This window comes from Podarcis bocagei, assembly GCF_964188305.1.
Source record: "Podarcis bocagei genome assembly, chromosome: 9".
In the NCBI taxonomy this organism is placed as follows: domain Eukaryota; kingdom Metazoa; phylum Chordata; class Lepidosauria; order Squamata; family Lacertidae; genus Podarcis; species Podarcis bocagei.
This window is the reverse complement of record NC_138134.1, coordinates 18,480,283-18,507,850: the sequence shown is the minus strand read 5'-3', so window position 1 is coordinate 18,507,850 and position 27,568 is coordinate 18,480,283. Positions and strand designations below refer to the sequence as shown.

The 27,568-nt window shown below is 39.8% G+C and overlaps 1 protein-coding gene and 1 long non-coding RNA gene across 10 annotated transcripts in view; one reads left to right on the top strand and one right to left on the bottom strand.

The window, feature by feature from the left end:
- Window positions 1–11,586, top strand: part of LOC308595173 — a 52,601-nt gene extending 41,015 nt beyond the window's left edge. For 2 of the 4 annotated variants that reach the window (XR_014011852.1, XR_014011853.1), the window contains 2 exons: window positions 9,414–9,868; window positions 11,450–11,586. This is a non-coding gene — a long non-coding RNA (uncharacterized lncRNA). Of the gene's footprint in view, window positions 1–9,413; window positions 9,869–10,846; window positions 11,422–11,449 lie in introns of those variants that run through there. The other 2 variants (XR_014011854.1, XR_014011855.1) reach the window with 2 other exon arrangements.
- Window positions 402–27,568, bottom strand: N4BP2 (NEDD4 binding protein 2). Of its 6 annotated transcripts, none has more exons than XM_081208644.1 (19): window positions 27,432–27,568; window positions 24,290–24,470; window positions 22,589–22,935; window positions 20,802–21,966; window positions 19,698–19,825; window positions 19,152–19,240; window positions 18,287–18,363; window positions 17,179–17,334; window positions 14,715–16,575; window positions 14,324–14,606; window positions 13,367–13,452; window positions 12,835–12,880; window positions 11,428–11,657; window positions 9,935–10,053; window positions 9,391–9,526; window positions 8,951–9,139; window positions 7,883–8,051; window positions 6,563–6,686; window positions 402–4,798 (listed from the first exon to the last, which is right to left on the bottom strand). In XM_081208644.1, exons 3-19 carry the CDS (start codon window positions 22,815–22,817, stop codon window positions 4,753–4,755), a joined length of 5,133 nt encoding a protein of 1,710 aa, XP_081064770.1. In that variant the 5' UTR covers window positions 22,818–22,935; window positions 24,290–24,470; window positions 27,432–27,568; the 3' UTR covers window positions 402–4,752. The 6 variants fall into 6 exon arrangements, with proteins under 6 accessions (XP_081064770.1, XP_081064767.1, XP_081064768.1 ...); XM_081208641.1 differs by adding an exon at window positions 25,651–25,730 and having other exon boundaries at window positions 14,324–16,575; window positions 27,432–27,556; XM_081208642.1 differs by adding an exon at window positions 25,689–25,730 and having other exon boundaries at window positions 14,324–16,575; window positions 27,432–27,556.

Sequence of the window (27,568 nt, the reverse complement as noted above, 5' to 3'; positions counted from 1 at the left end):
AGATGGACATCGTACGGCAAACTTCTCTATTTAAAACTCACCATTGACGTAGAAAACTTGCACGCCAAGGAGATCACTAATTTAGAACCCTTTCCCTCAACTTCAAGTTTACTGTGTGGAGGGTTGTTTATTTTTGGTATGGTGACACATCGACCCCACAATTTTTTTCCACCACTTACAATCTGAGCTAGCGTAGCCCAGACCCTGGTTTAGTATCACAGTTAAGAACCAGGCGTCTCTCTCTGAAAATCAGGTTGTTCCACAGTTTACGAAGACAGGTTATTCGTGTGTTAAGGTTATATCTCATTAATTTCCTTAAATGGGAGTGGGGAGCTCCCACGCCAAACTTCAGTTTCACTTTGGCTCAAACACCTGATGACGAAGAATTCTTAAAACGAATGTGTATTTATTAAACTGGATTTTATTTGAAATTATTCACGTAAGAAATTTTATGTGCTAACAACCAAACATTACAAAAAAAAGATAGGAAACCAGAAGAGCTTTATACACCTAAAAAAAATGAACAGTCAAGAAATCTACTTACATACTGGCCATATTTTTGTGACACAATACTGGATCTTTCATCGTACTTTTTATTATAGTAGAGTAGTATAATCCCGGTCAGTAGTTGAGAGTTGAACTTTTTTTCCACTTTTGAAAAGAGCAAGATTTTCTCCATGTAAACATTTCCCACCATCCTCACACACAAGTTTACATGGAAAAACGTTTGTAATCTCACATATGACTCACAGCAGTTTACACAATTGTCATGGCCAAGAAAGAGTGCTGCTGGGATCACAGGAAGGGCATCTATGCGATCACCTGTTTCGCATGTTCATCCTTGCAAAATGTAGTAAATACATGTATACGAATATATAGCATGTGTGCTAGCCTTTAACGTTTCACCACAGCAAGCTGAAGTTTACGTAAAGTCCATATAGTTAAGGGATGTTACATTCTTTTTCAAGAAATGAAGAAAGGATAAGTAATGTTTTGAAACCTGAACTGCACATACGGGCTTAATATCAATTATAATCAAAATATCTATCTGTTGAAAATATTTGACACTGGGAAGGCTATCATTTCCATAGGCACTTTCACAGAAACCACTGCCCTGAGTAAATTTAAATCTCTTTTCAATAAAACATTTAGAGTACAATTTTTGCAGCGTAAGCAATGACCCTAATTGATATAAGCATATGCTCATGACATCTTCTTTGGAGGCTAATTTAAGACGTTAATAATAATAAAATGGGTACCCAGAAATTATGATTCTTCCTCATCTTAAGACATTTGACTTTTTAAGAAATTAAGTATGGTGAAAATATCAAAACAAAGAAAACAATTATGAACGTTGTACTGAGACATTGAAAAGAACACATTTCCCTTAGGTATCCTTACAGGTATTTTCAGGTTTAGTCTTAATTTCTTCAGTTGTATTTTTTTCCCTAAGAAAATATAGAAGTTATCCACAGTTATTTTTAAATAATCTACTAAAGTGTAGAAGGGAACGGGAGGCTATAATCCAGCAGCCACTTCTACTTGGCAGGTTCTATCGAAAGGAGTGAAATTTTTACAATGTCACAATGGCTTGGATCCAAAGTTCCTGCGAGAAGAACTCCGTTCATGAAAAGAGGACAAAAATAGATCAGCATCTGAAAGGATAAATCTGCCATCGCATTAAGAGAAACTACCTTGGGGCCGTTCACATAATGGTTATCCTAATATGGGTAGCTCTTCCACGTGTGTCGTTACCCCTTCTTGTGTGATCAACACTATGCATCTGCTCAGGCTAGTTGGACATGGAGTGAAGATCCCAGAGTCAATAGTGGTTTCCCCATGATTTGTACATGAAGCAAAACATGCATGCATGTCCTTGCCATACAGACATATCTGTACAATGGTAATAATGAAGCATCCCTTATTTGCATTAGGTTCCTGAATAAGTATTTTGATGAACACACACATTCTGGTATACAGGAAGGTGAAAAGTCTGAAAAAGCCAATTATTTCAATGGGAGAAGCAGTAGTAGTTTCTTTGGCTATAGGGCAGCCCACATAAAAAGGGGAGGGGGAATCTAGCCACCAAGCAACTCACATATTTAAAAGTGCTTGATTTATAAAAATAGAAGAAAAAGGTTTTGTTTTTCTCCCATAATGACATACACCCCTAAGCAAAAAAAAGGCAGTTTGGATTTCTATACCAGGCACTCCTTCCATCATCATTTTTTCCCTCCAAATTCAAAAGCTATCTTTTCTAAAATTCATTAAGCTTAGATATCAATGTAGTAGGAAATTCTGAAGCTCTGATCCAGGTGGTAAGTCCTGTAAATAACATACTAAGGACTGGATGAGTTTCCTTTCTCCCTGCAATGTGCAGGAATCTGTTCCCACTCAAAGATCTCTTTGAAAGGATCATAGTTAACTGCAGGTTGCAAATTTTCAATAGTTGGACATGCACTAAAATGTCCCAATTTAACTGGTGTCCATAACATATGTGTGCAAATTCTGTTGCATTATATGTCAAAGAAACTGGCTGCTTCAAAATTCTACTGAAATGGCACCTTTAAGATATGAAGGGTTGTACAAATTGTATTTTCTCCACTGATGGAAAGCACTTAAGAGGCTTCCATCAGTGGCATGGAGAGGGAGGTAATTGCCATATATTCTTCCTCCCCCATACAGACTATTGTGCCCTTCCAATCTGCTCCAGAGGCTAGGGAGAACCTTCAGATCAGCACAGGAGATGGCACTACAGGAGGGAAGGGGGAACATGGCAAAATTTGCCACCTCCCTCCTTCCACTGACGTAAGTCCCCATCAGTGGAAGGACACAATTGGTTGTAACTTGAAATATTTCACACTCACCTATTTACACAACGGCTCACATGTAATCCTCAATTGTTTTAAAAGCTTCATAATTATAAAACAATTTTAAAGAGCACTTGCATGTCCACGCTGAAAGACATGTATACATTATTTGCATATTCTTGAAAATAAATGTCACCTATCAGTTTTTAAAATATTTCTATATGTATTAATTTGTTTGGATACAGAGGCACTGAATATCATGGGAGATGTCATTCAGTTTGCAACTAGGATCATCCAGTTTTGATATTAAAATATGTTTTAAAAATACCTTGAGTTGCTTGCTTATTCTCAGCCATGAATTAACATTTAAAAATCCACACAAAATATACTATCAATAACGATGATACATTTTCAAATGAAACTGCATCCCTGTAAGAGAGATATGCATGCACACATTGCTGTACTTCCCGATCTGAAGGAAACCATGTATGTTTTAACAGCAGCAGTAGGAACATGAGAATGTCAGTAGATGTAGCTCCCTCCATCAGTACTGCAATGGTAGTAGCTGCCATTGATAAATGCTTTATCCAGTATTGACGTTAATGGCACATGGGCTTGCTCAAAGCTGGCAAACCCTTACATGGCGTCAATTTGCTGGTGTCTTCTCTAATAGACCATATGTAATTTTTATACAGACAGGATGGAGTCTATGAAGATTCCTTACATTTTCTCCTACCACAAAGAATATGGAAATGCCGATCCAGAGACTTTAGTCACACATTCAGGAGTTACAATGCACAAAAAGAGCTTCACTGCAGGTACCCTTGTACATTTCATTTCACACAGCAGCTCTCTGTACATATTCTCATTGCACTCATGAGCCAGTGCACTTAATATTTTAAGCGAAAATGGAAGAATTGTTCCATCAGCGCAACAGCATTAGCGGGCTTTGTTATGCTGGCTCCCACTAGCATAAATATATAGCTGAATCCAGCTCTTTATACGTCACAAAAACTGGGACTTCTAAAATTTTGTTGATTCTAGTGGCAACTGTATAAATAAGAGAGGAAATGGTTCCTCATTACTTACATAATGGTCAAGACCTTTATGTACCCATATCCTTTCACAAAAAAGCTCAACTATCTCATCAGGCAGTATTGTCAACACTTTCAATATATGAAGAGAGTTGAAGAGTTGGGACAATCTGAGCAGATAACTCACTGAGGTATGAGACGTTGTATTTCTCTTAAGTCCAGGGAAATGTTAACACCTAACATTTTCACTTCTCCCCAAGGAACATAAATAATTATTAGCTCATTACTTCAATCCACTGCATCATTTTCTCCCCCCAAATCTTTTAATTATTTTAAAGCATCTGAAGCAATCTTAGCTCCAAGTCTTAAAAGCATGTAAGCCTAATGTTGACAGAGCAGAGGTAGTCAATACGATATCCTCCAAATGTGGATTACAACTTCCATCAGCCCCAACCACCATGGCCAGTTGCCAGGAATGATGGGGAATGTAGTCCAAAATATCTGAAGGGTACTATGTTGGCTACCCCTCTTATACAGAACAAGGTAAGTGTTTTAAGAAGATAATGCTTGAGATATTTGTGGATGTTCTTTAAATCTTTAAATCTGAGAAGGACAGAGTGTTTCAAAATGGAGCCTTCCCTTTGAAAGTCCATTTCTTGTACAGAAGTTCTCTTCACATGGACTCCTTTTATATTAAGAGGCCAAAAAACTATTTCCCTTAAAAAGAAAAAAAAATCCATTCAATTTTGGCGAGGAAAACATCCTGACAAAAAACACACCTGCTAAAAACGTTAAAATATTTCCAGTAAAATATTGTTATTTAAAAGTAGCACAGGAACGGCATTATATTTTGAAGTTGTTTGTATGTCAATTATAGCAGCTTTTCCAGTCCTCTTGGTGACATCCTTTTACTTCAGCATGACTTTCAAGCAGCCTGGCTTTATTTCTGTGAACCTGTGAATCAGGATAATATTGTAAGCAGCCGTTTAAGGTTTGATTCAAACTGCAAGGGGTAGGAAAACAGACTTTAGCACCGTTCCACAAATGCTTGCATAAGAATCCACACAGTGGTATGAGAGACAAATTCTACAGCACTTCTCATGCTCGTTTGTGCAAGGGCTTGTGCAGGTGGAAAGGTTTTTTAATCTCTCATACAATGCTCTAACATTACACAGCATTACATGACACTTTCACCATATAGAAGGGCAAGTTTGAAATTAAACCATCTTTTTGGCCGGATGAAAGAAACCACCGTATTTTTCGCTCTATAAGACGCACTTTTTCCCCCTCCAAAAATTAAGGGGAAATGTGTGTGCGTCTTATGGAGCAAATGCAGGCTCCTTGGCTTCAGCGATAGCCACGCGAAGCCTCCAAAGCCCAGAGGGAGCGCTCCCTCCGCGCTCCGGAAGCTACATGTTGATTTCGCTGAAGCCTGGAGAGCGAGAGGAGTCAGTGCGCAGCGACCCCTCTCGCTCTCCAGGCTTCAGGGATAGCCGCCTGAAGCCTCTGGAGCACAGCGGGACCTCCCGCTGCGCTCTGGAGGCTGTGGGTTCCTTTTGCTGAAGCCAGGAAAGCAAGACTATCCTGGCTTCAGTGAAAGGAATCTGAAGCTTTCGGAGGGCAGCGGGACTTCCCGCTGCGCTCCAAAGGCTTCAGGGATAGCCGCCTGAAGCCTCTGGAGCGCAGCGGGAGTTCGCACTGCACTCCGGAGGCTTTGGGTTGCCTTCACTGAAGCATGGAGAGCGAGAGGGGTCGGTGCACACCAATCCCTCTTGCTCTCCTGGCTTCGCTTCACTGGAGAGGCGCTGCACAGCTTTCCCTCTCTGCGCAGCGCCCCTTCAGAGAAGCGGGAGGAGAAATGGAAGGGGCTCCGTTTCTCCTGCCGCTTCGCTGAAGGGGCGCTGCGCAGAGAGGGAGAGATTTTTTTCCCCTTGTTCTCCCCCTCTAAAACGTCCTATGGTCGAGTGTGTCCTATAGAGCAAAAAATACGGTAACTTAAGAAATAATAAGCCTAATAAAGAGGTATAGCCTCAAATAAGCTTGCTCTCTGTGCCCAAAGATGCTCTGGAGCTTGTGAACTGAGAAGCAGCCTCCACCATCATGTCACATAACAAACCACTGGTGGGAATTGAAAAATCAGATTGGGGCACAGCATGTGGAAGAGAGGTTCACTGTTCACAGAAGGAAAAATCCCACTGCCATTGCCCAAGCCCCTGTGCATACCTAATGTTGCTCCCTGACCACCAAATGAAACAGCTTTTCTTTTAGACTTAAAAGTGAGGTGTTGAAAAGACAGAAACATGGCAGAGCACAAGGTGGGGTGTATTTGGGCTAGACCAGAGAGCTAAGGGAGTGAAAACAACTCGTTTTCTATTATTCCTGCATTCTCTCCCAGTTCCAGCCTTCCACTCTTGACTTCACCCATTACCCTTTCACTAGATTTAATGTAACTCAATCTCAAATCTCCTTCCTCACTTGATTCCGTGTTTACCACCATAGGCAAATAAAAAGAAAACCATCATTAACAGCCAGGACTGTCATTATGAATGACCTAGGATCCTAGATAGGAGCTTCCTGCTGCACTCTGCAGACCTGGCAATAAGCCTGCCTGAGGAGCTTAGCCCAGGATGTCTACTACGCTTTCTAGTGAAATAACCACCAGTTTTTAATTGGTTAAATGCAGATTACAAGTTGTCAGTAACGGTAGGTTCAGCTCACCTGAACTTGTGGCTTGTGAGGTATTTCATAACTGCTGGTTTGATGCGAGCAACTCCTCCCTGGCTATGGTTTCCCTTTCCTGTGATCACGTAGAGATATGGCTTACCACCAGCCAGGTTGCATTCTGTTACACAAGAATAAGAATGGTCACAATATTCTCTCTTTATTAATTCCACATTCAACAGATTTGAAAATTTCTTTTAGAATATATCTAAAATCTTTCAATGTGGTAAATTTTGAAATACAAAGTAGCCTTAGACTACAGGTCCGTCTAGCCAAGTACTGTCTACCGTGATTGGTAGCAGCTTGCTGGTATCTGTATCAGTACTACAACTCAAGAACCTTTTAACTAGATGCCAGGAATTTAACCTTAGTTAAACCAGGAACCAGAAAGAGGGCCTTCTCGGTGGTGGCTGAAGAGATTTCACCCCTCCGAAGCTGACAGTGGCGCCCACCCTGTGGAACCCCCTCCCATCAGATGTCAAGGAAATAAACAACTATCTGACTTTTAGAAGACATATGAAGGCAACCCTGTTTAGGGAAATTTTTAATGTTTGATGTTTTATCGTATTTTTAATATTCTGTTGGGAAACGCCCAGAGTAGCTGGGGAACCTCAGCCAGATGGGTAGGGTATGTATGTATGTATGTATGTATGTATATACAGTGGTTCCTCGGGTTACAGACACTTCAGGTTACAGACGTTTCAGGTTACAGACTCCACTAACCCAGAAATAATACCTCGGGTTAAGAACTTTGCTTCAGGATGAGAACAAAAATTGTGTGGCGGCAACACAGCGGCAGCAGCAGGCCCCATTAGCTAAAGTAGTACCTCAGGTGAAGAACAGTTTCAGGTTAAGAATGGACCTCCAGAACGAATTAAGTGCTTAACCCGAGGTACCACTGTATGTATGTATGTAAAAATAATATTAACTATTATTATTATTATTATTATTATTATTATTATTATTATATGCAAATTATATGTTCCGTCCATGAAGGCTAGCCCATCCACTAACATGGAAAGCAACACGTCCGTTTTAATACAGTGGTACCTCGGTTTTCGAACGTAATCCGTTCCAAAAGACCATTCAACTTCTAAAACATTCAAAAACCGAAGCCGCAAAGGGCGGTCTGCAAATTCAATAGAGAAAATTCGAAAAAACTCAGCGGAAGCTGTTTGACTTCCGAGGCTCATTCGAAAATGGAAGCATTTATTTCTGGGTTTTCAGCGTTCGGAAACCAAAACGTTCGACTTCCGAGATGTTGCCCACATACACAAGTCCAGTGTAATCTCTGTAAACAAAGAAGTGTTCTTGTACCTTCTGTTTTCTCCTGCAATACTCTACCCAGGTGAGCCAAAGCTTCATCCACATGAAGACCATGTAGGTCCAACAGGTTTTCAGGAAGCTTCAAGGCATTCACTTTCTCAAAGATTTGCATGGCAGCATCGCGGTTGGCTTCTTTCATCTTCTCCTCGTGAAGGCGACCCTTGATGCAAACACACATCTACTGTAAACATCATGAGGAGCGACCTAAGTGCAGCACTGGATATCAGGATTCAAAACAGCACTATAGGCAGGGAGTTGTAATGTCTCAGAACAGCGACATGTGCATTTAGACTTAACTTGTCAAAAGTAGGTCAAGTAAGGCCTGATCAGGTGGGTTTCAGGAAGATGTAAGTCACAATGAGACTGTGTGAAATGAGCAGAGATCATAAAGGTAGGAAGAAAAAGAGAGAGGAAGTCAACTTTGTGCTCCCTGACTGTGTGCATATATACAACTGGTAAAAAAACAACTCAGTCTGCCTTAGCATGCTAAGAGAATCAACTGAAGGTTTCAGTACGGCAATTATGGTTTAAAACACTATCCCACCTGTAGAAGTACACAATACATGCTGGGGTCCAAAAATCTATGCAAGTAGCTCCATGGCTATTTTGAAATGCAGGGACATTCAATAGTAATTTGTGATATGGCCTGTTACTCAATAAGCAAAAAGTCAGAGTTTCTATTGTCAATGACCAAACACTCATTTGCATGCAATGTAGCACTTTGAATTCCAGCCATTGTTAGTGAATAAGCTCTTCCATTGTCGTCTTATATTCTAATCCAACAGCACTTTGAAAGCCGTGAGTTGCTTGTTTCTGAATTAAAATGCCATGTCCACATATTTCCAATTTATTTCAAAATAAATGTTTCTGACCTTATGGGGGGGGATATTTCAGCACACAGTCCACTAGTTCTGCTATTGGAGATTCAAAAAGAGCATTGACACTTGCTTATGTGGTGGTTATCAGTGCAAACACCAAAAACTTACATGATTACGAATGGCCAACATTTCCAGTAAAGAAGGCAAAAATTGCAGAATTGATTGATTAAGACAAATTTACCCTTTGAACATAAAATGCTGCTACAGACTTCATTCCCATGCGATACGCCTCCCCAGCTTTTCTCAGGCATTCTTGCTTGTGCTGTTGGTGAAGAAAAGCTTCGGCCCTGAAATCATCATATCCTGGATATTCAAAGTCTTGAAACGCCTTTGCACCAAGAATGTCTTCTGGTTCCTTGCACTTTCTGGCCTATAATTCATAAGTGTTACACTTAGGACATGGTCCAAGGCTTATTAAAGTAAGACGCCTCCACCAAAGACATTTTCTATCTGCTCAGTTCAAAACAAGAAGCAATCATATATACTCCTACTGACACTGACTTTTATTTGCTATTTATGAAGTCCTTTCCCTAAAATGTTAAAAATGCTGAGGACCCATATTTCACTATAACAGCATCTTATTTAAATGTATTTGCAACAAATGTACAAAATGGTCATTACCTTTCTCTCTCGTGTCTTTAAAGCACTGCAAGAAGAGAGTATGGCACCCTGGGCAGTTTCTCTGGCTACAACTGTCTTTACTGGATCTGACTCTAGAACGCTGTTCAAAAACTGGACGGTTTGCTCCAAAGAATAACTGAGATAAAAAAAAAGAAGCAGCAGCCAGTGAATGATTCAAGACATATCACAGAACAGCAGAACTTTATTAATTAACAAGAAAGGAAAAAGCAAGACACACGCGCGCACACACAAGAAAGAGAGAGAAGCTTGCATTCTAAAACCTGATCTTTAATTTCTCAAATCAAATTCTAGCACCAGGCAAGTCTCCCGGGGAAAGAATTCCAGAGCCAGAACATCACAACAAAGAAGGTTCTGTCTCTGGTCACTACTGGCCTTATCTCAGGCAACAGGAAGATCTGGAGAAAAGCCTTCAAGGGTAGTCTTGAACAGACTTGTGCAGTATAAAGCAATTCAAAAGGTATTCAGATCCAAGCCATTTAGTTCTTTGAATTTAGCAGCATCATATGAACAAGCAAGAGCTCACTTGTGGTCCTTGAAGATTTCCATTAAGACGTTTGGGGTAATAGCTGGGAATAACTCCAGGAGTTGCTTCTCTTTCAGTTTGGCAGCGCAGTCTTTTCTAGCCATGAAAGGAGAGCGTTTCTAATCCAGAAAACAAGTTTACATTATAATTATATTATTAGAAAAGGCTTTGTAGAAAAATGGATCTAATAAAGAAAAAAGATTTCAAAATTACAGTTTTCCACATTTTGGGGTGGTTGACAACCAGTTTTTTCCTCCTCTCTCCTGTGTGTTCCCAAATCTGCTCCCCTGGGTAGAGGCAACCTCCAGAGCAAATCACAGGGCAGGTTGGGGGGCAATGCAGAGGAAGAATTATAGTAATTGTGCTACTTCTTCTCTCACAACATTGGATACCACCCTTTGTTATTGGTTCCAGATTATTTAGGGCTGGCAATACTATTTATAGGGAGACATTTTCTAGCTTCAGCCACCTTAAGTTTAAATCATAAAAGGCTGCTTGCAAAACTGTATTGAAGAGGCTGTTTGGTTTGGGAGATAAAGTAGCACAATATGGTGGCTATAAGCTGAAGTTAATAAATTAGGGTAAATCAAGATGATTCATGAGGGATACCACTAAAAATCTCTGTTTCTAATTTAAATCTTAGCACCAATGTACATATTAACAGTCAAATTACCACTATGCCACACTTTTGGTCTTCAGGAGTACACAAAACAGGAATAAATGCATGAGAAGCAAAACCTTGCACATGGTGCTAAATGTGTCATTACAACTACATCCATTATTTTTATACTGTTGCCTATGTGGGGGGAGGGAGTAATTTTCATCATGACCAGGGTGCAGTAAGGAAAGATTTAACTCTTCCCTTCTGACTTGGGATTCTAACAGAAATTTCTCCCACGTTATTTACCTCAGAAAACAAGCTCCCATCGGTGCCAGTTTAATTCATTTATGCCCACCTCATTTTGAGAGTCAACTATACCAAGAAATTAGTAGTAAAGGCAGGTTTCTGGCTCTAAACTGGCTAAATCACATTTCAGCCCATCCTACTCTCTGTTTTAGCTTCACAAGCACAACAGAACTACATAGTTGTTGTACAGCACCACTTTCTATTTAATCCTCCCCTATCAGCTTAATACATCAACATCACTGGTGGAACGTTATCCTGGAGCAAGACGGCAGGGCAACCTTACAGATTTTATGTGCTGGAAAACAGTCACTTGCCACCCGCTCCCTGATGTAAACTAATAACCAGCTTTCTAGGCAGTGCAGCTGCATTGCAAGTGAAACTTTGTGAGTGTTTGCAAAGCGGTTACTGTTATAGCATAAGGAAGTGGTGGGTGGGCCAAGTCTGAGAACTGGAACAAGAGAATGAGAGGTCCATTATGCTGGGAGCCTAGTGGCCGATCCTATGCCGTGCTGCGTGCTTCAGCTCACAATGAGGGTGAAATATAGGAAACGCATAGTGCTACGGGGCAACATATGTGTCATCGTACCAGGTCCTCTTTTTCTTGTAAGGCGATTTCTTCGGACATTATTTCCCGGAGCGACACTTTCTGCGTCTGGACATTCCAGTGATCCATGAAAGGAAAAAACTCTGAAGCAGCTGAGTTTTCAGGTAGCGTATCTGTAGGCAGCCTTTCGGTCTTCTGTACATGACAGTTTGTATGCGGAGAAAGAAGGCTGTCCAGCTCATCTAGACAGAATTGCTCAAACAGCATGGGATCTACAGAAGCAACAAAGCCGGAAGGTGATGAATTGTTTTAAAGGAACAGTTTCAAATACAGATATTCCAGATACATGTATTTTTTTATGCATTTTGAAAGGTGTCACTTGTATTAAGGCATAAATAAAAACAGACTGTTAAACACTATTTTATTATACTGTGTTTTTCTAACTGTGACACATGTATATTGATGGCACATTAGTATTTACTCCCTGCCTTACTCCATGTTGTGCCTGTGCACCTGAAAAAACATGGCTGATTTCACACTCCTCTGCTGGCTCCTACTCCTTTTGGGGAACTTAATTTCAAAAGCAGTGGCTTGAAGCACAGATTGTGGTTCTGAGGGTCTGAGATCACACATAGGTAATTCCACACCTCTGGCCTCTCAGTTGCAAAGCTTTGTGGTTTGCTCAGTCCCTTTTGTGTTCACATGCTGTTCTTTACAGCATTTTTACTACATAAAGTGGTATCTTGGGTTACATATGCTTCAGGTTACATACGCTTCAGGTTACAGACTCCGCTAGCCCAGAAATAGTGCTTCAGGTTAAGAACTTTGCTTCAGGATGAGAACAGAAATCGTCCTCCGGCGGCGCGGCAGCAGCAGGAGGCCCCATTAGCTAAAGTGGTGCTTCAGGTTAAGAACAGTTTCAGGTTAAGTATGGGCCTCCAGAACGAATTAAGTATTTAACCCAAGGTACCACTGGACATGCTCTTTCTTTTCACAAATAGGTAGTGCTTTTTAAAAAAAGGCAACAACTAAATATATACATAGATAATTGTGCATCCCTATTTCAAATAAAATTTGCTGCACATATAAAAGGACAAGAAATAAATAAACCTTAATCTGAGTGTAGATGAGATAGACAAAGGGACGGGGGAGAGTAAGAATAATATTGTCCAAGCTAGAGCTGTGCAAAGTCAAAAACAACTCTGCTAGGTCCTGAAACCCTACCTCCTAAGGTGGTTGTATGATAAGATGGGATTACAACAACAAATATGACAACAAATGTGCTGCTATATTTATTTTACATAGAATAACTTTGAAGACTGAATAACTTTGCCATTCCTGCTGTATTTGTTACTATGTGGTGATCAGAATCTGGATGCACATCTAAAAGGGCACCCAGTCTAAATAATGGAAGGCCCAGAGTGGTTAATTAGAACAACATAAGCTTACCTTCTTCAAGAAGCTTATGCAACTCCTCTTCTCTCCTCTGTCGCTTCTAAATTAAAACATTTTAAATTCAATTAATCATACTATTAACTTTTAATGAATCTCCAATTAGTTTTTTTTTAAAAAAAGGATTAATAAAATTTGTTTGGACAACTGTACTCAGTTTACAACAGGTTCAGGTTGTATGCTTATCACTTCAAGCCCAGACCATTTGTTTATAAACATTTTTACCATGTTTTTAAACTAAGTTTTTCTGCCTGTGTTATCTTGCGGCTGCATGAAAAGCACATGAATCAGACCTTTGACATGTTCCTCTTTAAAAAGTTAAAAAGTTAGTTGGTTCAAAATTTTGATTGTATGTTTAAGAACTTTTATTTGGAGTATATGTGACCTCAGTGTAATCATGCCACTTATTTACATGCACTATAAATTCTGAGAAATATTTTAACAAGGGTCAGCTAATAAATAAATACCAGTGCTTTTTAATGCAAGCATAAGATGCCATAGACTTGTCTTTAGAAAGAAACTGACTTACTGTAATAGATGCTTTCCATTTTTCATGAATTTCTCTGGCTAAATTCAGATCGATATGAACCACATAATCTTCAGTAGTTAGAGATCCTTATTGAATAAAAAAGCTAGAGGTTAAAACACTGTACAAATTAAATGTAGTTCAGCCAAGCTTATTCTTAATCAAATATCTTGGCTTTTTTGTAGGATAAAGCATCGGTTCCTGAAATAATTCAGAGAATCTGTCTCAAAACAGAGCAATATAACACCACTTTGAAACACAGCTTAATTTATAAACCACAATTCTAATGTGGAATAGGAAATAAATTAACTCAAAGGAGTATTTTTAAACAACAACAAAATCAGTTTGACCAGGTCCAAATTTCACTGAGGAGGACCCAAAGTGAGAATATGGAGATGATGAAGCTAATCAGACAGACAGACTTTGGACCAGTGATAGGGACCGTGTGGCCCCCCAGGCGTTGCCAGACTACACCTTCCCATTATTTCTGACAACTGGTCATGCTGGCTGGGACTAATGAAAGCTGGTATATTGTCTACAATGACTGACTTCCCAGGATTCTCTCTCAACCCAGGGTCTTTCCTAGGCCTACCTAGGACCTTCTGGATTCAAGGCAGAGCTCAATGCTCTACACTGAGCTATGATCTATCACTTGTCTAGAAACTGGACTTAACAGGGGCGCCTTAAATCTCTACCCTATTGGCATTCCCAAATGTAGACTTTTAATTAACTTTATGTTAGTGAATGGCTGCCATTCACTCATATGGTGGAAAACAGAGCAATGACTTGGAAGATTTTGCAAAATGAGTAAAAACTGCTGACCACTACCGAGTCTGACCACCACCAAGATACGGGTGAGTCTTTTTTCTAATATCTATCAACAGCTGTAGCTTCAAATAACCAATACTTTTGGGTTTTTTAACTCCTAGCATTTTTTTAAAAAAATCATGGTTTTATTACCTGAATCAACCCCAACAGGTCCAAATATTTCACTTAATTGAATGGCTAGTTCAGGAGGTAAGACCAATTCTAGGGAATTTATATTCACAGATTTTGATACAGGTGTGGGGTTCACTAACTTGCTTTTATCTTGATTGGGTATTTTGTTTTCTTCATTTTTTGCTGCAATTAGAAACATTGGTTTACAATTCATTTTTTTATCCACCTCAAATTTGCTGTCCTTGCTTGCAGAGCCCTCTGTAAGTATTAGATGAGATGAGAGCTCTTCTATAATTGAACACTCTGAATGTTTCTCTGAAGATGTGTTTTCTATTTCCACATCAAAAGTGGGTTTCAAAGTGTTAGGGCCTCCATTAAAATCATCAGCTATAGTCACAGGAACACTTAAGTCCACTTCAGTATGCAACACCTTGTTCGGCTGCTCATTTTCTGATATCATAACGGAGTTCATCTCTTTTGTATGTGTGGTATCTAAAAGTGGTTTCTCATTTCCTGATTCTTCGACATGAGTTCTTGGAGCAGACGGCATTAAATGTTTGTTTTCTGCTGCGGAAGCAGTTGAAAAGTTGTGTTCATCTTTAACGGTGGAAGCTTCATCACCTCCATCATCAACAGAGAGATTTGTTATTTCTGAATCCTGACTAATTCTAGAAGACACAGTTCCTTGAGTGGTTTCCTCAGAATCTCCAAGTCGTTCTCTATAACCAGCGTTTTCATTAGAGTCAAGAGACTTGCCAGAAGGCTGAATCTGTGCTTCCTGCAAGGGTCCAACCTCATCATCTCTGCATAACTTCTCAGCAGAATCTAACAAGATCCCTGTAGCCCAATCAATGTCCCTGTTACATCTTTCATACAAGTCCTTCAGTGCATCAAATGAAACGGACTCAAAGAGTTTACACAAAATATTCAGATTCTCAGATACATCAATGTTGACAAGTTCACTTTCTTCCACATATGTGCTTTTCTCATAAGTTACTTTATAGGGTATTTTTTCTGAAGCAGTATGAATGCCTTTTGGTATGAATCCATCCAGTCTGCCATTTAATACTTTGGTATCTTCCGAAACAATAATTTTCCTTTCAAGCCTCCACAGGAGAGCAAAATCCTGGGGCTCCGTCTGCGAATACTTATTGGCCTCTGCCATGATGCATTCATCGGGTTTCTCTTCCAGCAAATTAGACAGACACAGTTCTTCCTCTGGTTTACTGAGGGCCAAATTGTTGGTAAATGTTAGAGCTAATTTATGGTGCTTGCGTGCCCTTTTGTTCTGCACAGACTTTTTCTCACTAAGAGTTTCAGAACCAGAGATTTCAGGTGCCAAAAGACTTCCCTTCTTTGATGAGACAAGTAGCTCTCCAGCACCTGCAGATGTTGTAGGAAGTACCGTTACTGTGTTCAGAGTCCTTTCGTTAATATTGCATTGACTACTTATAATCTCTTCTGATTCACCAGTGTTTCTCTTGAGTATTCTTTTCATTTTGTGCTGTCTTTGCTCTAAAGAGTTTTGGACAGGCCAGTCTCCTACAATCAGCAGTTGTGATGCATCTTCTTCCGTATCATCAACAGACATACAGGCAGAGGGCTGTTTAATATCTTCCTGTTTACTCTGAGAAAGTGGCAGCTCTTCATGAATATTAACCGGATTTACCTTTTCATCTTCATCTAGAATTGCTAATGCATCAAAATTGGGTATGCTTAGACCTTTATCCTCTTTGCCATTCTTTATAGTCAGTTTTTCTGACCTTCTAGCTCTTTTCACTCTCTGCCCCATAGTTTGTTCTATTGGCCAGTCTCCCACAAAATTTACTGTTTCTGGCCCTACCGGTTTATCGCAGCCTGAATCTGCCTTATTCATGTTTTTTGACAGTCTTAACTCTGCTTCTGTTAGGACTTCAGCACACTGGTTTTCTTCAACTTCAGCTATTATGTCCTTGTTATTGTACTTCTGAATATTTTCACTGAAATTTGAGAATTCACTTTCCTCAGACTTTACCAAGTCCATCTTTTCAAGAGTAGAATCAATTTTGTCTGTCCTTGATGATGCATTGAGATCTATGTCTTCCAGAGAGACATTACATTTAGAAGTACAGTCTTGAACCCAATGCTCCAGTTCTCTCTTTTTATTCGGGAGAGTCTGATTTTCCACTGTAACTTTCTGTGACTGATGCTTATCTTCCATACTTAATTCTATGCATTTCAAAGGTGAAGGAAAATGTTCCTTGTTTTTCCCATAACGAGGCATATCTTCCTTCCTATAAATCAAACAATGGATTTTTAAAATGGACCTTGAAAGGAAAAAATGCACACCTTAATCATCTTTACTTCTGCTAAAGCATTTAAGTCATAACATCTTCTAATATATATCGAAGTATTTATATACATATTCCTAGAAAGAAGGGCCAAGATAAAAAAAAAATCACGGACTTCTATTGAGTCAATACCTTCTCTTGGATGTAACTGGGATTATTATTAAGATGATAACTGGATGCTGAAGGGAAGGAGTCAAAGTGGAAGTTGTTAGATTATGGAGATATATAAAACCTGAAGTTCCATGCTACTTCTGAAACTGAAAGTGTAATTATTCAGCACATTCTGTGATATAAGGTCTTAGTTAGACTCACAGACATTTGCTTTCACACTTTACAGATATAGATAGAATCATAGAGTTGGAAGGGACCCTGAGGATCATCTAGTCTAACCCCCTGCAGTGCAGGGAGATGCAGGTGTCCCACATGGGGATTGAACCTGCGACCTTGGCATTATCAGCATCATTAACTAACCAAGTAAACTGGCTTGAAGTTTTGTATTTCAATACTTTTGATACTTTAATTTTAATTTTGATACTTTAATTTTACCCTTCTCCCTTCTTGTGGTGAAGAACTTCCTCACAGGTGGCACTTTTCAATTCATCTGGGATTGAAGAATTCAAAATTGAATTAACAGTCAGGCAACGTTCATATCGTTCCAACATTCTTTTGATCGTCTCTTTTGATACGCCATGAATATTTCGCCTAAACATTAAAAAGAACAGAATATCTGAGAATGAATCTCACAGTAAAAGGCATTATTCCAACTTTTGTTGAAGACATTTGAGGCAACTATTAAACATTTAACTGAAGCTGTTTTCCGTGGTGTTACAATTTAAGGAGCAGGTACTGAGAATTTACCCAACAGCTGATGGTGCATAAACAAGCAAATAAAGGTTTGTGCAACATGAAAACCTACACTGCCATATCACGTTGCCTAAGTAATAAATAAATAAAAAGTAGTAAACAGGTAGAGTTCCAAACTGGGTAAAATAGATCTTGGCACCCTTTACTTTCAATTTCTACTTGACTATTTAGCAACAGCTTGCTAACTGTGGAAAAACCCACTGCTACAAATCATGACATTTTAAACCACTTTTCTTATAGCTTTGGAAATAATTAATGGCCAGAAAGAGTAGATTTTCTTGGGTATTTTTTTGCCCATGCCGACTTTAACTTTTAATAGCAATGGACCAGAGAAAGAAACAATAATCGAAATCTAAAAATTATAAAGGAAAAAGGAGAAACAAAATACAGTTATTAGGTACTACTTTGCTCGCCACTTATATATAGAAGATCATGTTGTCACAACATCCCACCTCCCTATCCTTAACCAATGAAGATAATGGGCTTGAATAATAGTATCTATTCTTGAGGCTCTTTAAAAGAATCTCTGTAGCTGACAGCCACAGAATATTCTTGAAACAACTGAAGCTTTACATGAACTAAAGGTACAATTCGCAAATGAATTAGTCCAAGTAATCACACAGGTTCTCTTGGAAGAAAAGAGAGAACAATTCATAGTATTGCAGCAATCCCTATAATTTGCATTTTGAGGTTCAATGAAAGCTGGTCTCACTCCTACTAGCTCATTTATCTGAAGATATTATTTCTTTTCAAATATGCTATAACAGAATCGTGAGGGGTTTTTTTTTACCTTTCCAGTTCTTTTGGTTTAAACTTCCACCAGGTATCCGGTTCACGAAATATAACCTTATATTTGTGTTCCTGGGACTGAATAAAAGTGTAAAACGCTTGAGATACATCCCTCAGCAGGTTAAGAATACAGTTAAAAATGAACCAAGTCATAGTTCAGAACACATCTCACCCACCATCATTGCTGGTCACAAAGAACAAGATCTTCATCAAAACTGTACAACATAAGCACTCATAATAAATGTCTCGTGCTTAGATAAGAGATCTAAGACTATAGATTTTATAGTTGTACAGTGGTACCTTGGGTTACATACGCTTCAGGTTACGGACTCTGTTAACCCAGAAATAGTGCTTCAGGTTAAGCACTTTGCTTCAGGATGAGAACAGAAATCTTGCTCCGGCGGCGCGGCAGCAGCAGGAGGCCCCCTTAGCTTAAGTGGTGCTTCAGGTTAAGAACAGTTTCAGGTTAAGTACGGACCTCCGGAACGAATTAAGTACTTAACCTGAGGTACCACTGTAATCCTAAACACACTTACTTGGGAGTAAGCCCTATTAAACTCAGTGGGACTTGCTTCTGAGTAAACATGCAGCTTTTCCAAATGACTAATATCTGGGCTCCATTAAATGATGCTTGCTCTTGCAATTGTACCCAGGCAGACTGAAAGTATGTTTTGAGCTCATGTTCTGCTTCTCCATCCTCACTGCATTGAGTGTGAAAGCATTAAGCCAACTCAATCTCCTCCCCCCCCATCATCTCAACAGCCTATAGAGAGCATGAGCTCAAATACCTCCATGTTGTCTACAAATATGCAGAGAAAATGTTGATGGGCTTTCGGTTCAACAATAATAACTTATGGAATACTAACCAATGCAACATAAGGTTTCATTTCCCAAGCCTGTGTGTTTGTGTTGTCTATGATTATTGGAGTGATGCTTTTTTCAAATGCTTCTTTGGCTGAAAAACATACCAGTAATTTTTTTTAATGTATTAATAAAACGAGCATTTTTATGTAAACTCAGTTAAAATTATAGAAAGCACTGCATAACCATGACAAACCACTGCAGAAACACTCAAATACTCAAAGTTGTCATATGCACTAAAATATATGAACCTATGTTCAACTATTCAATATACAATACTAGCAATATGGCCAGAAGTATGACCAAAGTTTGTAATCATGGTGACATCAGGTGACTGACAGGTAGGCTGTCTTGTCGACCTGTCAAAACAGCCTGTGTTATGAGGGAGAGCCCAGGATCTGGCCCTCTGGCCTATCCAACCCAGTTAGTTGTTGTTTAATATGTGCTTATAGGCAAGCACCAATCCTGGCACAAGAACTTCATTAAGTCTTCTCTATTTATAGATTCCAATATTCTTAATCAACAATTGTTCAACTTCATCTAGCACATACCACGTTTCCGGTTCCACTCATGTGCGTCTGCTAAGCAATCAGCATTAAATTGGTACTGTCCATTTTTTTGGTAAAAATAATCATCCGTACTAAGAATGACACCACCAGGGTTATCCTCAAGCAAAGCCCTGCAAAAAAAAACAAAAAATGCTGAGTCATCTACCCTCCCTTCCCCACTCTCAATTTCTCTTTAATTGTGCACCCACGATTTTGAGCCTCAGCTGGATAAGCCATTCTAAATCAGGGCTTGTGCTATCTATGTGGCACACGTTTTAACTTTAAAAAGTAGCTAAATCTTGGGGACATGGGTGGCGCTGTGGGTTAAACCACAGAGCCTATAGCTTGCCGATCAGAAGGTCGGCGGTTCGAATCCCAGCGACAGGGTGAGCTCCCGTTGCTCGGTCCCTGCTCCTGCCAACCTAGCAGTTCAAAAGCATGTCAAAAGTGCAAGTAGATAAATAGGTACTGCTCCGGCGGGAAGGTAAACGGCGTCTCCGTGCACTGCTCTGGTTCGCCAGAAGCGGCTTAGTGATGCTGGCTACATGACCCGGAAGCTGTTTGCCGGCTCCCTCAGCCAATAAAGCGAGATGAGGGCCGCAACCCCAGAGTCGGCCACGACTGGACCCAACAGTCAGGTGTCCCTTTACCTTTACTTTAAATCTTGGGGAAAGTTTCAAACATTATTTCTGTCCTCCTGATATATATATATATAAAGCCAAGAGTACACAGCACCATTCTCGGGCTGTCACAATGCAACACAATGATGACAGCAACTTTCGGTGTCAAAGCACATGATCAGGAGTGTAGTCGCTATATAAAAACCATGCAAACCAGGAAATCAGCTTTGGAAATGTATGCTCCTTCACACTCTCCTATCCAGAGCAATCCTCTCTCACTTCCTAAAGTTGACCATGGATTAATATTTAACTGATACAAAACAGTGGCCTCCCCCATAGATAAAAAGATAGTGAGGATTTGAAAATTATGGAAAAGAGGGGATCTGGTTTGTGTCTGTGTATACACATAATGCAAAGTCACAGTTAATGCACATACATGAGTGTGAGAAATGATGCATTTTTAAAGAAAAATCTATGAATACTCTACCTTGCCAAATGTGATTTGCCTGATCCAGGAACCCCTCTAAGAAGAACAAGCACATGACCTGCGAGAGGAATCTTTCTTCTCATCATGTGACAAACAGGAAGCTGGTGTACTTGAGAAATGTCCATTTTCGGCAGAGAGGATTTGCTGTCCCAAGGCTGTGAAGTTGTTTGAGAAGAATATATTTTCCCAAGACTCCTAGAGTTTGAAGCAGGCCTCCACTTCCCAGGGCTGACAGCAACTGGAGTTACAAAGCTATGGCTTGCATTTTGAGGGTAAAAGACAGGAGCCATTAGGTTCCAGGTACACTCCTGAGACTGTTTCTGAAGCACAGAAAATTGTGAATTCCACATCTGCTGAGACTGGTCAACATTTGTAAAAGGTGTCAGTTTGAAAGTGGATTCTGCACATAGGTCAGGAACAGAAGTATTAGAATAATTATTACACAGAGTCACTGTGTTTCCCTGTTTTTCAGTCTTGTGTGAACAAAAACTAGAATTGTCAAACACACTATTTTGAAATTCTGCAGTCCCCTGGCAGTGTTGAGCAGACACGTCATTTAGGGTTGTAAGGTCCAAAACAACTTCCGGAACTGCACCACTGTCAAGTACAACTTCAGGTAAATTACAGTTCTCTGGGATTTGTGCAAAAATATCCACATCATTTGTCTGAATGCCTGATTTTCCACAAACTACTTCAGAGGGTTTGTCACAATCTGGATTTAAAGGAGTGGAGGTTTCTAATTTTTCACTGTCTGTTTCCTTTTTCTGCAAAGAAAGCACAGTATTGTAACCCAAACAGGACTCTGCACACCCAGATAACTCTTTAACTTGATCAGAGCTACCGTGGTCCAAAGCCAAAGACAGGTTGCCTGAGATATGGTCATTTTTTGAATCCTTCATTTCACTATTTAGATTATATTTCTCAAAAGGATGGCACTGCAAGAAAACCAGTTCTTCAGATGATGAAGACTTTTCTGATTCTTCACTAGATTTCACATTTTTTATTGCAGCAGAACTTTGGCCCTCTATTTCATTAGTAACACAGCTTGGTTGATTTTCACCAACCAATGATGCAGATATGGAATCAAAACCTGAGACATGTGGTGAAGATGTTATTCCCTTAGCAGCTGTAGACAATTCTAGCAGATAATCCATAGTGTCTTCAACTATGAAATGAAGAAAAAGCACAGTCACTGGAAGCGATATGAAACTCATTCTAAACTACAGAAAATATAAAGATCATTGTACAAATAGACATTGAATTTAAGATTTATTTCAAGGTTACCTTGTTCTTCAGACAACCTGAAAGTTCCCAGTTGCAGTGCCAGCAACACGGATCAATATAGTCAGGCACCTGCCAAAGGCCCTAGGGCTCAGAAAAGCCATCACTGACCTTGCTGTCATCAGAACTGTAGCTTGGTACTGCTACCAACATTCAGTTATGCTCTGCTCTCCATTGACTAGCTTACCCAGCCATTATGTTAGATTCCCCAAGATCCAATGCCTGATGTCAGGCTGTGTAACATAATTAGTGCCAGTACGAGGTAAGCAAATCTGTAGGAAGAAGAGCCAAAGAGCAACGCCCTGAGCTAATTGGGGTAACTATTAGGAAGTAGTTTGTGAACTTGTGCATTGATTATTAACAAGTGGCTGTTGTGACAAAATGTCCTAATATAGTGTGTTCCTGCTGTTCAGGGTTCCAGTCCTTGATACCCCATGTTATCACCTCTCTCTCCTTATCACTGTGTTAAACACAAATGCTGACAATATTAACAGAATTTGATTTACCTCTGAAATCACATTCAGATAGCACCATGTAAATGACAGTAGGATCCAAGTCAGAAAACATTTCTGAAAGGCTGCTGAAGAGTTCTTCTTTATCAATCCCATGCGGTGTTTGTAACATTGTTAGATCTACTGAAGGCGGTACCAAGTCGGCTGATGCAGCAGGCGTCGCTTCTGAGTTTATGCTCTTTCTTGATGGGCTCACACCAAGATTTTTCTTTTTCTTTGGCATTTTTTTCTCCAAAATATATTTTCCCTCGAATTTTATTTCGTCTACATAACACTGATTATGTCATGAGCAAGGCGGCGTCATTTGTACACAGCACATATTCAGTTCAGAAACAATGAACCTAGAAGAAAGACAAGTATTTTCAAACATGCAATTGAGTCACTTTTTTCCAAACTCTTTGGTGTACACCAAAGATGTGACATTCTTTAATTTTTTTAAACTCTAAAGTCTAGTTCTAAACTGTAAGTGAAAAACATTTTATTGGCACAGGCTGCTAATGCTGTTCATCCCATATATCAAGTTGCCAAAAGTCATAATAAATACAATCTTCATAATAAACAAAATTCAAGAACATTTCAGCCTCTAGAGTGGTGCCTAAATCTTACATTGTATGGCAGATATTTTAAATTCAGGTCTTAGTAAGCATTCACAAAACTGCAAGCTTCACAGGATTATCCATAGTATCAATGCTGTGACAACACATACTACATTAGTATAGCAAAACTATACTAAAGCACACATTAATTAGTACAGGGTACACAGAAAACAAGAGTGCTTTAGGAATTAAACACCAATACAGTGGTGCCTCGCAAGACGAAATTAATTCATTCCGTGAATTTTTTCGTCTAGCGAATTTTTTGTCTTGCGAAGCACGGTTTCCCATAGGAATGCATTGAAAATCAATTAATGCGTTCCTATGGTCAAAAAAAGTCCAAACAAAGCCAAATTTGGTACAAGAGTTTATTAAGTGCTCTTTAAAGTCACACATACTGTAAAGAGGATTTCAAAATTCAAACCCAGAATTTTTTTAAAAAAACAGCAGAGTGGCCCAATGGTCACAGAAAATCATAAAAATGCAGGAAAAAAACCACAAGCTTCCAGATTCTTGCAAACCGCTCCCCAACTGTTCCCCCAGCCACCCAGCACACAGAAATTCAAATCCATAATTTTTTTTAAAAAACAGCAGAGTGGCCCAATGGTCACAGAAAATCATAAAAATGCAGAAAAAAACACACAAGCTTCCAGATTCTTGCAAACCCCTTCCCAACACCAAGTCCTTGAATTCCAAACACCCCAAGCCAAAATCCAACCCCCCCAAAAAAAAGTTTTAAAAGCTTAACTTACCAAATGGCTGCAAAAGAAGTTTTGGAAAAGCTTCAAAAATCAGCAAAGTCTTTAAAAACCTCAAAAAAGGCTACTATGTACACTGCGTTCTATGAGTTGCTCCTCGAAGTCAAGTCGCAACTGTATTAACGGTGTTAAGAAAAAGGAAACAAACTTGCAAGACGTTTTTGTCTTGCGAAGCAAGCCCATAGGGAAAATCGTCTTGCGAAGCAGCTCAAAAACGGAAAACCCTTTCGTCTAGCGAGTTTTCCGTCTTGCGAGGCATTCGTCTTGCGGGGCACCACTGTATTGTGACAGTCAAACATAACATCTTTAAAGGGGCAAATATTTACTCACGTTCAGGAGCATACCTTTAAATTTGATAAAGATAAAATTAGCTGGTCCTCTATTTCCACATTTCATCAGTTTCAGATAAATTGCCAAAACAAAGTTAACACCAGGAAGCTGCATCAGGCCACACTTCTGTTTAAAACTCCTGTGTGTATCATCCAGTCTGGAGTTCACTCCTTTTGTTCATGAAGGTTCATTAACCTGCAACAAGAAAAAATCAGGACAGCTCAGAATTCAGATGCAATTAAATTCAGAGCATACTGGTATATACAGAAGTGGATTTTTATTTAATTTTTTCCTTGCCAGGATCTGCTGTCACACACACCCTTCAATTCTGGGGAGCTTAGCTGCAGACAAATCAGTTGTTTATATTCAGCAGTGGAATGTTAACCATCTTCCTCCCAATAACTATCCCATATTAATTGTTTTTATGCATTGCTCTTCTCTGATAGCTACACGTAGGTCATATCTGTCCTAGACCAAACATTCTCATTCAAGAATATACCTTATTGCAATGGCATTCAGTCCTTCCATCGAGCTGAAACTGCTATTTCAGACTCAACATTTCCTCTGACATGTGGCATTTTGGAGGGACATGAGAACTGCAGCGGCTAGAACACTTATGTGATCTGGGCACTCAGATTACACAAGCAGCCTAATCATTTCTGGGTCCAATTAAAGGCTTTGAATGTTAAAACCCTGCATGGCTCGAGACCACATTATTTGAAGGATAACCTACACATGCATAAGCCTGCCCAAGCATTAGAATGTGCATCAGAGGCCTTGCTCTCCAATCCACCAATCAGAACCATTAGGCAAGCGATTCCCTGGGACAGGGGTTTCTTAATAGTAGCTCCACACCTTTTGAACACCCTTTGCAGACAAATACACATAGCCTTATCATGGGTGGCCTTGAACAACCCTGATGACACTTTAATTTAACCCTGCATTGTGCTGCACCTGAAAAAAAGTGTGCGTGTGAATTGTGCTGCACCTGGAAAAAAATATTTAGCTACTGCTAATTTTTCTGTTTTTCATAATTGTATTTTTTATGAATTTTAGGATTTTGTAAACTACCTTGTGAGAGCCCTGAAAGACAGACTAAAACTTGTTAAATTAAATAATCAGTGAATCTACTTGTAGAGAGGTGTCTGCTTAACAGATTATGATGACTCATGCATAAGTGCAGCAAATTAAGAGTTCAGAGTTTTACCCTTGAGCCCACTTATACAGGTTTGTTTTAGCACCAACAGAACTCACTAAGTAATCCGTGTAAAACATTCTCACTCATTGCTGCTTTCCTAGCAAAAAAACCTATTATGAACTTTTCATCAAGCATGGCAGCTTAACAAAAGCACACAAAGTATCTGTGAATATAAACCTGGAAAATATAACTTTAAGATCATGTCATAAATTTACCATGTTTTCCACAGATGTATCTATTGCCCAAGAGTGTTTCCCCTACAAAAAAACACATAAATGTTTCGCTGATTTATAACTATGTAACATTAATCAAATAACACTTGTTTTACAATGGCTTATTTACTCAATAGATTATGGCTACCTCTTAGACGTTTGGAGAAGAGGAACAGATTATTAAAAATTTACTTTTAAAAAACAATGAGAAGGGAACTTTTGCATGTTTACATGACTAAGTGTTCAACTACCCCTCCTAAAAATTATTACCCAAGCTAGCACCAAGGGGGGGGGGGAAGGAACTTTTTTAAAAGGCAAAACAAGTAGGGCTCCTCTTCTCCATCTTTACAAGTCAGCTACATGAATCATCTGAGGACTTGAGTGTTTTAATTGCAACATGGTTATCTACCCAACCTGTCTGGCAACAAAATTAAAACCTGGTCTTAAATGTGTCACTTGTTTTTAAAAGGTCATTTGTTGCCTCCACCTATTAAATAACCGGAAACCACATCTTTTTTGGTTGGAGGTTGTTTTGCTTTCTGCTGAAACTCAGGATGAGCATGTGCTTATTTTAAGCTGTTACAAACTGTGCACTTACAATTGCACTGATTAGTCATTATGCTTTTAGGGTGATTTTTTAAATGTTATATAATGTTCATGTAATAAAGTTATTTAATAATGAATATTAATATTTCAATATTTATACCCCACCCATCTGGCTGGGTAGTTTTTGAAATGATTTAGTAATTAATCGTTATTGTAAGGATTTATTGATTGGAATTTATGTTCTGTTGTGAGCTCTGAGCATATTTAAATGGAAAAGCTGCATACAAATGAAAGTATTTCCGTAATAAATAAACTTGAAAAGTGCATTAAAGCTTACTACATGTTTCTCAAAATTTAAACAAAATAATAATGTGAGAAAGAAATACTAGTTTGGCACTCTTTGCATTTTGTTTTCCTTGTACTACAGTTCTAGAAATTAAATTTTAAAATGCCTTATACTGTAATTAGGTAGTTGTAAGAACTTTTGGAGTTCTGTACACTTGCAAACCCCCCCCCCCCAAAATAGATAGCCAAGGCAACAGAACATAGCAACTCTTGGAATGATTTTTTCCCTTTCATTGCAGCCATGTTTCCAGCTTTTTATACACCTCCCTTTACACTGACAAGCAATTAGGGAAGAGGCGCTTGATCTCTGCTAAAATCCAGATCCCGAAAATGTATCTGCTGGTTTTATCATGGTCGAGCTCGGTCTATGAAAGACTAGGGGCCGGCAGAAAACTCTGAAGATGAGCCTCTGAAGTATTCGCACACCTTCAAATCTAAAAATAAAGAAATGAGAATGCAAAGCAAACCAACAAAACAAACACCTCTCCGTGGGAAAGAGACACAGACAGCCTCCCTTGCCACATCCCCGCGAACATTTCCCTTCCAGCAAAAAGGAGGAAGCCGCGGGGCCGAGGAGCGGCGAGGCTAAAAGCGATGGCACTCTGCACACGCTCAGAGGCCATGAGTTCCGGAGCGAGCCCCACTCCCGCCGCTGGGGAAAAAGTGGGGGGAAGGCGAGACAAAGGGAAGGGGGCTGAGGGGAAGCCGTGAGCCCCGCTGGCCCTCGAGGCATTTCCCCGGCCGGCCTCCAAAGGGGGCGGAATGAGGCCCGAGGAAGGCGGCCGAGCCGTCCGGCGGCCGAGGGAGGCGAGCGGCCCGTTTTTTTCCCCCTCAGACCCCCGCGCTCGATTTTACCTCACGGCCGCGGCGGCCGCCTCCGACCCTTTCGTCTCCGTGCCCGCGCTGCTCTCGGCCAGGCGCGAGTCGCGTAGGGATCCACAGGCTCGCGGGCTTGCTAGGCCTCAAAGCCGGGGACGCAGCGCCTCTCCAAG

Bases quoted from the DNA above. Each gene is read 5' to 3' on its own strand.
- N4BP2 (XM_081208643.1), bottom strand. From the start codon at position 22,817: ATGCCAAAGAAAAAGAAAAATCTTGGTGTGAGCCCATCAAGAAAGAGC. The intron at 19,826-20,801 runs GTAGAGTATTCA...TTTTTTTTGCAG, and splicing joins GGCAAATCACATTTGGCAAG to GGCTTTGCTTGAGGATAACC. The intron at 6,687-7,882 runs GTACAAGAACAC...CTTGTGTAACAG, and splicing joins ATTGCAGGAGAAAACAGAAG to AATGCAACCTGGCTGGTGGT.